The sequence below is a fragment of the Triticum aestivum genome, chromosome 6D, assembly GCF_018294505.1.
Source record: "Triticum aestivum cultivar Chinese Spring chromosome 6D, IWGSC CS RefSeq v2.1, whole genome shotgun sequence".
NCBI classification, from domain to species: domain Eukaryota; kingdom Viridiplantae; phylum Streptophyta; class Magnoliopsida; order Poales; family Poaceae; genus Triticum; species Triticum aestivum.
Window position 1 is genome coordinate 229,692,688 of NC_057811.1, and position 11,813 is coordinate 229,704,500.

Consider the following 11,813-nt stretch of genomic DNA (forward strand, 5'->3'; position numbering starts at 1 on the left):
CCACGTCAAAAGTCATCGCCTACTCATCCTTTAAAACCAGCTAATTTCTCTAAAAACAGCAGCAAAACCTATTAGGAAATATTTACCTGGTTTTAAAGATTTTGGAGTCAAAATCATACCAAACTGGAGTTCAAGGGGTTATTTGTCCCTCAGGCCACATTTGAGGGTGAAATATGGACTTCTTTCATAAAACTTTCAACCAAATGGAGTGGGCCGGGCCCCACGTGCGTCCATTGGCCCATGAACGTGTACGAACTACAGACTTTAGGGCCGCAGGCGCATGAGAAGAGCGAAATATCGGGATCACCAGGTCACGGGCCTCTCTCCACGCCTGCATTCCAACACGGACGAGCCAACGAGAGGAGGGAGGCGAGATGACGGCGGGGCCTAAGAGCGGCGGGGGCGGCGCGGCAGCCGCGCGAGCGGCGGCCGCGGGGCCGAGGACGGTGCTCATCACGGGGGTCAGCCGGGGGCTGGGCCGAGCTTTAGCTCTGGAGCTCGCGCGCCGGGGGCACGCCGTCGTCGGCTGCGGCCGCTCGGTCGATCCCATCCGCTCCCTCGAGGCCGAGATGGGTTCCCCGTCTCGCCACTTTCTCACCGTCGCCGACGTCGTAATGCACTCTATTCCTCTTCCTATTGACCTCATGCTTACTGATTGTACTGTACCAGGGCGTGCCTGAATGATGTGATATGAGATACCTTTTTCATTTAATACAATAGGAAAATTTAGATAACAATTTTAGCTCGATCTGTCCATTCGTACAATAAACGAATTTGGATCATAAACGAATATGATATGAGTAGTTTTTTACTACCAGTGATCTATTGAGGCGGTGCAACTGCTAATCGGATCTTATCTGATATACATGAACACAATTTGATATAATGCAGAAATTAGAGGGTAGTAGAATAATTATACCTCCGTTTGGAGAGGCCATCTCGTTTGACAAAGTAGTGTCCGAGGTTGATGACGAATTGGAGTGGCGTAGTCGATCACAACACATCAACGTCCAGTGCACTCCTGATTGGATTTGGAGTAAATTTGGGAGGATACTGTTACCCTAAACGATACCACGATCAGATAGGTGCAGGAATGCCCTCCTTTATATATAGTGCTGTATATGACATGGGAACCATATTTTTAATTAGCCCCTCATTCACAGGCGCAAATTGCTACTGTTAATTTTTTTTAATCCCAAAATTAACTAATGGGCCCACTTTAACTTATGGTAATTAACATTTTCACCATTCGATCACTTAATATTTCTAACATCTTTCTGCTATGTTACTTCAGCCAACCAATAAAGATTTTCGTGTGTTTTGTATCTTTAGCTTGATGTTTGATGTGATTTTGGGGGGTTGTCTTGAGTCTGGTAGCTACATGCTTGCTTTCATGAATCATGCTGGTTGAACAATAATACTTTATGTGCTCTAGGATTTATTTTAGCTCCAAGTGTTTGCAATCTGTGCCGTGGAACATGGCTTTAAACTTACCTATTTGGACATGCTGATTAGGCTATTTTATCTTGTGGGTTAGGAGTTTGATAAGTTCTGCTGGTTTGGTGGTTGAAAAGAAATATACATGGAGAAATTGGTTTTTAGTCGCCAATTTTAGCTCAATCCCGTGATGCCTACATTGCTAGAGTGGGTGCAGAGTCTTGTTGCTATCCGGTACCTTGGCCAATCAATTGGGACTTAGTGCTTTTAGCTTAATGATACTTACTTTAGCTGCAAATGAATGCAACATGATGTGTACCCTAGGACATGGCTTGAAACTAATGACCTGTTTGGACATGCTGATTTTTTCGAGAAAATGCAAAGAGACTTCTGCGTTTCTTTTCATTGAAAAGGCAGAGTTCAAGTTACAGTCCTCCTGGGAGGTACAGGGAGTGAGAAATGCAGGAAATTAATGTACATCCCAGGTCTGGGGCAGAGTGTTGCGAAGCCCTGAAGCACCTGCTTTGGCCTTGAGCGCCGCCTCATCCTTAATCTTCTCAACAAGGCTGCTGACTGAAGGTTGGGCGCCCTCGAAGACACATTCTTTACAGTGTGTCCAGATCGGGCGCCCTTGAAGACACATTCGTTACGGTGTTTCCAGATCATCCATGGTGTGAGCAAGGCAATGGAGGCGAGGCCCTTGTGCATGGGATGAGGGGTGCGCTGTTTTGCAGCGTGCTACCAGTCCAGAAGGGAAGTATCATGGTCTGGCGGCGTGCAAGACATGCGGAGCCAGGGAAGCATCTGCTGCCAAACCTGTTTGGGAAACGGACAGCAGAGCAGCAGGTGGTGCATCATCTCGGTGCTCTGGCAGCAGAGGAGGTATGAAGTGTGGTGCTGAAGGCCGCAGCGTGCGAGGCGGTCAGCAGTCCAACACTGGTGCTGATCAGCGAGCCAGTGGAAGAAGCGCACCCGAGGGGGCGCCCCGTTCTTCCAAATGAACTTCCAGGAGGTGCCTGGAATGTGTGGTCTGGTAGCAGGATTTCGCAGAGAACCCTCGAATGTGGCCTGATGGCAGGATTTCGCAGAGTAAGATCTGCTCGCAGTCCACTTCCATAGGAGGCGATCGGGTTCCGTGGTCAGGATGGTTTGCCCAACGGCGTGCCAGAGCTGGATGTACTGGCCGATATCGTGAACACCCGGCGTGCCATGGATGTCGTGAGCCCAAGCGTTAGCCTGAAGCCCATCAGAGACGCTCCTCAGTTTCCGGCGGCGTTTCGAGATGCAGGCGTAAAGCTGCGGTGCGATCTGGCTGACTTGAGCGCCTGTCGATCCATCGGTCCTCTCAAAATAAGGTGGTACGTCCATCGCCCACGGCCATAGAGGTGGAGGCGAAGAACAGAGTACGCTCTTCAGCAGAGAACCGCAGGTCTAAGTTGCTCCATGCCTGGTTGCAGTCATTGCGGCTGAACCAGAGCCATCACCGACGAAGGGTCAGCCCGGTGCGCTCCAGGTCAGGGATGCCAAGGCCTCCCAGCTCAATTGGACGGCAAGTCCGGCGCCAATTAACATGGCAGTTGCCGCCATTGGCAGCCTCGCGCCCAGCCCACAGGAACCCCCTTCTCAGTCTTCTCGAGCTGCTTGATGGTTTTCTTTGGTGGTGCAAAGACCAGCATCGGGTGCATGGGGATCACACAGAGGACGGATTTGACCGCCGCAAGGCGTCCAGCCTTGTTCATGAGCCGTGCTTTCCACGACGGGAGCTGCCCTCACACCGTGTCCACAAGCGGCTGCAGCTGTGCGACAGTAGGGCGTCTCACCGTGAGGAGAATTCCCAGATAAGTGAGGGGGATGTCGACGATTGGGCACTCCAGGAGCTGTACAACAGGTGCGGCCTTGTCGGGGTCGCAGTGGAGGAGGGTGGCTGAGCTCTTGGTGAAGTTTACGTGGAGCCCGGAGGCATGGCCAAACAGCTGTAGGATCTCCCTCACCTTGATGATCTCAGCCGGTGAGGGGTGACAGAACAGCACGACATCGTCCGCGTAGAGCGAGATTGCCAGGATCGAGCGTCGCGGGTGCAGCTGCTGCAGGATACCAAGGTAGACGGCACACTTGATCAATCACCCGAGCACGTCAACGGCAAGGACGAAAAGTTGTGGGGACAGCGGATCGCCTTGCTGGAAGCCTCGGCGGTGCCAGATTGGGGGCCCAGGGTCACCATTGAGGAGGATCCGCGTGCTCGCAGAAGACAGCAGGATGGCTAGGAGGATGGCATGACAACAGGTCATGCTGATTAGGCTATTTTATCTTGTGAGTTAGGAGTTTGATAGGTTCCATTGATTTGGTGGCCGAGAAGAAAGATGCATGGAGGAAGTCAAACTGTGGTAGTCATAGTTGACAATGGGGCTGTTTGGCTCTTGGACTAACAATACGAGGCAATCCCAGTATTCTAATTCTGGTCATGGTTGCTAACTTTCTACTTCCATTTTTATACCATATGATAGTTGCTGGACATTTATTGATATTACAGAGGCTAATGAGCTCCTTTGTCTCGAAAGCATCAAGAATTCACATGTCATGTGAGCAGTCTTCTTGCTTTCGTTGAAGATTTCAGTGAAGGGAAAATTTAGCAGGGATATTGAACTTGTGATACTAAATATTAACTTAAGTTTGAATAATGCCCATGGCATTAATGTCAGTAGCACTACAATTTATGAAATATGAATGGTGCATTTAGGTTTGCTATATAAGCAAAGTGTAATGTATGTGGTCTATTTTTCTCACTTGCTTCCTATGTTGAAATAATTTCTATTCTTAAGTATTCTTCCTGTGCTTCTTTGTAGAGGTCTGACAGCAGCATGGGTGAACTGGCAAAGGCTGTTGTGGAAAGGAAGCAAATTCCTGATATCATAGGTTTGCTATACTTTCTGCTCTACAAATGTGCATTTTAAGCCATCTGGAACTATATGAAAATAATCACTTTTCTTTCTTAAAGTTGATTGTGAAATCACATATTTGTAATTCCATTCTAATATACATAAAATGTGATTTCTCCAGAAGTCTAACTATTGAGAGATTGCTGCAGTAAACAATGCTGGTACAATAAACAAGAATAACAAAACGTGGAATGTTCCAGCAGAAGAATTTGATACGGTGGTTGATACAAATATTAAAGGAACAGCAAATGTACTTCGCCATTTTGTACCACTTATGATACAGAAGAAACATGGGATGATAATCAATTTATCCTCTGGTTGGGGAAGGTCTGCTGCTGCAGAGGTAGGGCAAAATGAAAGGCTGTGCTGATACTGGTTATATTTGGTAACTGTGAGATCTTCATTACATACCAAATTGCGTAACGTTGTTTCAGGTTGCTCCATATTGTGCTTCAAAGTGGGCTATTGAAGGTTTAACACGCTCATTAGCAAAGGAGTTGCCTCCTGGATTGGCAGCAATTGCTCTTAGCCCTGGTGTTGTGAATACCGACATGCTTACTTCATGCTTTGGAAGTTCAGCTGCGTTATACCAATCTACTGAGCAATGGTAAATCTATGTAGAATTCTGTTTGGCCCCTTCCTCAACTGTACAAATGAGCATATGTATTTCATTATTTTTTTATATAAATAGTAAAATCCGAACAAACTAGAGAAGGAAGGTTACACTAGGGAAAGGAGTTCATGGAAGAAGGTTGCTTGGAGTTCATACCCTATAGGAGGCATGGAAAATAACATAATTAGCAACACATTAGCGTCTGCTGAGTAGTCTATTGGATCGATCTCCCATGCTATTTCTTGACTCATGCTGCTGTGTCCACATTCCAGCAGTACATCATCCAGAGTCATACTAATGTTTCAGAGGGTAAATGTATTTTGTTTAAGTAAAGTACACGTTCAACTCCTGAATATGCCATTGAGGCAAAGGACATACTGTTGAACAGATTGTTAAAAACAAACTGTTGAAGTATTGAATCTTTAGGAGTCTGCTATTATTTGCTTGATTTAGAGCTATGATATACAACTTGTGTTTTTCATATTGAAAGTATCGTGCTTCAGTTACAGCTTATAACCAGAAGTACTAATCATATTAACCAGACGATTTCTGCTGTTTGTCAGGGCACCCAAGGCAGCCACAATGATTCTAAGCCTTTCACTGGAAGATAATGGTGCCTCACTAACTGTATGATGCTGTAGCAATGTTGTATTAATCACAGATCGGTTCTCAAGTAATTATGACATTTAACTTGCAGCTGTTGAATATCAATTATGTTGTAGTAATAAGATAAAAAGGTTCATGTACTTGTGCTCGTTGGTTTGGCTAACCGTTGTTTGAAAATGAGCTGTGTATTCGCTGTTTGGAACATCTTTATCTGCTGGCTTTGCTTCCCGGACTGCTTCCCAAGAATTCAAAGCCCAAGCCAAACTAAGAAAATTATATCTAATTTCAACTGGCACTAGAAGAAGGGAGCGCCTATACCTCGCTTGTAGCGAGAGCTCACGCCTGTGGGCGTCAAACAGAGGAGCCTTCGCTGATGACCTGCCCAAATTGGCCGGCCACTCCGCCCGTGACTGGTATTCTATTTTTTTTCTTTGGTTTTCTAGTTGGGTTTTCACCCAAAGACCCGGCAGTTGTTTTTCAAGGAGGATATTTTAAAAACATACTAAACGTGGAAAAATATATTTTAGAATATTGTTTTTTTGGGAAGGAAAATTGTTCAACTGTATATTGCAAAACTATAAAAATTAAGAAATGAAGAAAAGAGGAAAGCCAAAAACTTCTTCTATACTTTTTTATTTAAAAAGATAGTAAGGTTTCATGTTACACTTTGCTTCCGCCCACCCCTTCATGCAACCATTCTCGTATGATAATTAATCACCTTAAAATTTACTTACCTTCTAAACCAATTGAAAGGATCCATATAGTTGACTAGAGGGAGGGGGGGGATGAGTGAATAGGCAACTATCAATTTTTATCAACAAATAGCTTGTCCAGATATGCAACTAGGTGGACAACTTATATGATGAGTTCAACAACAACGAACAAGCAAATGATAGAACACAATATTATTTTGCACAAAGTAAAGGTAAGAGATAATCACAAGTGAAGTCGATGGGGACGAGGATGTGTTACTGAAGTTCCTTCCCTTTAGGGGGGGGGGGGGTACGTCTCCGTTGGAGCAGTGTGGAGGCACAATACTCCCCAAGAAGCCACTAGGGCCACTGTATTCTCCTCACGCCCTTGCACAATGCAAGATGTCGTGATTCCACTAGTGATGCCCTTGAAGGCAGCGATCAAACCTTTACGAACTAGGTTGGGGCTCTCTCCACAACATAATTGAAGGCTCCCAACACCACCACAAAGCTTCACCACAATGGATTGTAGCTTCGAGGTGACCTCTTCCGTCTAGGGTGCCCAAACACTCAAGAATAATAAGATCCGCAAGGGATTAGTGAGGGGAATCAAATATCTCTTGATGGAAGTGTAGATCGAGGCCCTCTCAAGCAAACCCTAGAGAATCAACAAGATTTGATGGCTAGGGAGAAAGATCGGGCGAAAATAAGCTTTAGGGTGCAACAATGAAGAAACCCCCTATATATAGTGGGAAAGAATCCAACTATTATCTGCCCCCATTTCGCACTCAAGTGGTACTACCGCTCGGGGGAGCGGTACTACTACTTAGTGCGGTAGTTCCAGTAGTGGTGTGCAAGTGAGCGGATCACAGAAGCGGTAGTACTACTGGAGGTGTACTACCGTTCTTACCAGTGGTACTACCGCTAAGTATTGCAGATTACGGTGGAACAACGGTAGTGGAGGGGGTAGAGCGGCAGTACTGCATGAAGCGGTACTACTGCGTGCTACTACCGCCCAACTACCGCAAATGCGGCAGAGGGTTACAAAAGCGAAAAATAGGTGCTAGTACGAGCGGTGATAGAAACTGGAAGTATCGCATGAGCGGTAGTACCGCCCTACAACCATGGTACTACCGCTTAAATCTCCAGGGTTACAGCGAGAAGTGCGGTAGTGGGGTAGTAGTACGAGCCGTAGTACCGCATGAGCGGTACTACCGCTGAAGAAGAAAGCATCACATAACCCCAAAACAAGCGGTAGAGGCCGCAATACTGGAATGCGGCAGTACCACTGAAGCAGTACTACCGCTCTCAAGTGCGGTACTACCGCCTGGGTGCTTCTGCTAAGCCCAAGCAGAGAAGGAAAGGTCTCCAAGTTGTCGGAAGGAAAATTGGGTGCAAAGGGAATGCGCACGTGTTGATTCCACCCTATCCTTTCCAAAACGGACCCCCTCTTAATAGTACGGTTTTCCTACGACTTAATTCCACTGAAAAAGAAACGCTGGAAGTAAACCGTCTTCACTCTAAATCACCGAGGGGAATAAATTGTCTCGTGCCATATGATTGAATATCTTAAATGCTCAATGCACATGATTAGTCCACAAATTGCATTGTCATCAAACACCAAAACAACTAAGGGAGAAATATGCCCTAACAATCTCTCCCTTTTTGGTGGATTGATGACAATACTGGATGTGCACAAAGATAACAAAGAATAATATGCAAACCCAAAGACTACAAAATATAGACGAGCTCCCCCTAGATGTGTGCACTATTTGAGTATGATTTTGGAATGTAAAGCACGCACACTAAGATCAACACCTCCCTATATTTTTTAGACTAGGCAATACTTGCAACAAAAATAATATGAATCTAAGCATAGATGCAAGTATGAGCATGTGAGCATAAAGATAAGAGGGTAATAAGCATAGCATCACATACTAACATAATAAGACATAATAGGATGGATAAGCGATAATGTATGTCTCACACCATACACACATAGTCTCAAGTGTCACACGAAAGCAAATAAGATAAAAGAGTTCACAAGCAAGAAATTGAGGCAAACAAAACGAGCTTGTGACTGGCAATACCCTAGAAAAGCAAATTCCCGGTCATAAACTCTCTCCCCCTTTGGCATCGAGACACCAAAAGGGCAAAGAGGGACTAACGAGCCAAGGTGGTAGTACTACTCCGAGGTCTCATCCATGGACTCCTGCTCAGACTCCTCGCGATCATCCTCGAGATCCTCCTCAACAATCTCCTCATCATCAGCTGCAGGAGTACGATGAGCAGAAGTGACCTCATCATCAGAATCTGTCCACTTGCTGTGCTTGGAGATCCACTCCTCCTAAGTGATATTCTTCTTGGAGCCACTAGCAACCTCCATGTTGAGCTGTCGCATCCTCAAGATCTGTCACTGGCGAGCAATCTTATCCGCCACATGTGCCTTGTACATCTTCTTCTGAATATCAGTCTGGAAGCAAAAGTGCTTCTTCACCTTCCTCTTGAGCTTTGTAGCCCAAGATGGCTGCTCAGTATGTGGCACATAGTCAGGCTCAGCATCCTCAGCAGAGTTAGTAGGTGGAATCTCTATCTCAGGGATGACCAGAGCGGCACCCCAGTGCTCCTTCTGCCTCAGCTTAATCATCTCATGTGATACAAGATCGCTAGTCACAAGATGCTCCCCTGGGAACTGAGCAGCCCAAGTGTCCTCAATAATCTTGAAGAGATAGGGCGAGTAGATGGGCACCTTCCGGTCAAACACAGTAGAGTGAAGCTCAGACCACATAACATGATAAACATCCAGAACGCAAGTCTTCCCCTTCTCCTTCATGCACATAAGAAGCATGCCCACCAAATAAGAATGTACCTGATCCAGGTCCCTTGTGAGGGCGGAGACCAAGAGAGCTCTCAAGCCCCTCATCACCATATCCAAGATTGTTCATGAATGGCTTCGACTTAGCTTCCAACCGTCTTCCATGAGTCATCCAGGTGAGAGTCTGGTCATCATCCGTACCAAAGGGTACCATGGCATATAACTGGACCACAAGCTCTGGGTCAAAATCCTTGACAATATCAAACTAAGCACATAGTTCAAGAGTGATAGAGGCAAAGGTGTCCCGTCTTTCGATGAGATGGTGATTATCGTTTTCGGAGGAGTAGACTTTAACGATCCGACTACGAACGTGTGATGACGTCGTGATACTTATCGAACGTATCTATAATTTTTTATTGTTCCATGCTATCATATATTCTGTTTTAGATGTTTAATGGGCTTATTTATACACTTTTATATTATTTTTGGGACTAACCTATTAACCGGAGGCCCAGCCCAAATTGCTGTTTTTTTGCCTATTTCAGTGTTTCGCAGAAAAAGAATATCAAACGGAGTCCAAACGGAATGAAACCTTCGGGAACGTGATTTTCGGAACAAACGTGATCCAGAGGACTTGGAGTCTACGTAAAGCAATCAACAAGGAGAGCACGAGGTAGGGGGCGCGCCCACCTCCCCCAGGCGCGCCCTCCACCCTCGTGGGGCCCACGTTGCTCCACCGACGTACTTCTTCCTCCTATATATACCTACGTACCCCCAAACCATCAAAGGCATCCACGAAAACCTAATTCCATCCCGCAACCTTCTGTACCCGTGAGATCCCATCTTGGGGCCTTTTTCGGCGTCCTGTCGGAGGGGGCATTGATCATGGAGGGCTTCTACATCAACACCATAGCCTCTCCGATGATGTGTGAGTAGTTTACCTCAGACCTTCGGGTCCATAGTTATTAGCTAGATGGCTTCTTCTCTGTCTTTGGATCTCAATACAAGTTCTCCTCGATTTTCTTGGAGATCTATTCGATGTAATCTTCTTTTGCGGTGTGTTTGTCGAGACCGATGAATTGTGGGTTTATGATCAAGATTATCTCTGAACAATATTTGATTCTTCTCTGAATTCTTTTATGTATGATTGGTTATCTTTGCAAGTCTCTTCGAATTATCAGTTTGGTTTGGCCTACTAGATTGATCTTTCTTGCAATGGGAGAAGTGCTTAGCTTTGGGTTCAATCTTGCAGTGTCCTTTCCCAGTGACAGCAGGGGCAGCAAGGCACGTATTGTATTGTTGCCATCAAGGATAACAAGATGGGATTTATATCATATTGCATGAGTTTATCCCTCTACATCATGTCATCTTACTTAAAGCATTACTCTGTTCTTTTGAACTTAATACTCTAGATGCATGCTGGATAGCGGTCGATGTGTGGAGTAATAGTAGTAGATGCAGAATCGTTTCGGTCTACTTGTCGCGGACGTGATGCCTATATACATGATCATACCTAGATATTCTCATAACTATGCTCAATTCTATCAATTGCTCGACAGTAATTTTTTCACCCACCGTAATACTTATGCTATCTGGAGAGAAACCACTAGTGAAACCTATGGCCCCCGGGTCTATCTTCCATCATATTAATCTTCCAACACTTAGCTATTTCTATTGCCATTTATTTTGCTTTCTTTACTTTTAGTCTTTATCATAAAAATACCAAAAATATTATCTTATCATATCTACCAGATCTCACTCTCGTAAGTGACCGTGAAGGGATTGACAACCCCTTTATCGCGTTGCGAGGTTCTTATTTGTTTGTGTAGGTGCGTGGGACTCGAGCGTGGTCTCCGACTGGATTGATGATAGAGGCAAAGGTGTCTTGTCTTTCGATGAGATGGTGGCTATCATTTTGGAGGAAGTCGACTTTGACGATCCGACTACGAACGTGCGAGGACGTCGTGCCTTAGCAATCGCTAAACCAACTCCGAGAGGTTATTGACCACGCCGGAGCACGATCAACCTAACCACGAAGGTCTATTTCCTGCAGGCAAATGAAGAACAAGCAAGAAACTAAGATTGCAATCTGGATATTGCGAATATAAGAGGAAAGCTTTATTGATCAAGGTGGGGTTCTGTGACGTCTTGGTCTGGTCGTTGAACACAAACAAAGTATGCTAAGTTGCAGCTATGGCGAACTTTTAATCTAAACAAAACCCAAAGACTAAACGACGCCCTAAGGGCTGTATATATGGAGGAAGAGGGGGAATTTCGTGGCCCTTGGAGGAGGGGTCCGAAACCAACCCTAACTCTTGTTTCCCCACACATACGGACTCTAAAAACAGCCTATACTTAAGTATTTCGAAAATACATGGGCCTGGCCCAATAATAAGATGACACAGCACCTAGAATAGCCTCTGGACGAAATTTATGAAGTGGCATCTTGTATATTTCGTCCAAGGCTTCATGCACTCCTTATGGTGGCTTCAAAGTCCTGAAATCATCACTTGTAAATCCGTTATTGATCCCCTTGCGCATGCCATCAACTCCATGCTTGTTCTTGCTCCAATGTTCATCCTTCTCCAAGCTAGGCCCTTCATTTGTAAGCAAAACAAATGTATCCAATTTAGGTAGCATCATATTCTCATGAACATTAGAATCATTACCAAGAAATGAAAGTACCTGGTGATTTAATTGGCGTGCGCGAGCTC

General features: G+C 45.3%; 1 protein-coding gene across 1 annotated transcript; it reads left to right on the plus strand.

The window, feature by feature from the left end:
• Positions 1 to 281: 281 nt before the first annotated feature.
• Positions 282 to 5,732, plus strand: LOC123144522 (NADPH-dependent pterin aldehyde reductase). Its single transcript, XM_044563710.1, has 5 exons — positions 282 to 611; positions 4,281 to 4,350; positions 4,523 to 4,716; positions 4,808 to 4,980; positions 5,550 to 5,732. Exons 1-5 carry the CDS (start codon positions 375 to 377, stop codon positions 5,617 to 5,619), a joined length of 744 nt encoding a protein of 247 aa, XP_044419645.1. The 5' UTR covers positions 282 to 374; the 3' UTR covers positions 5,620 to 5,732.
• Positions 5,733 to 11,813: the final 6,081 nt, after the last annotated feature.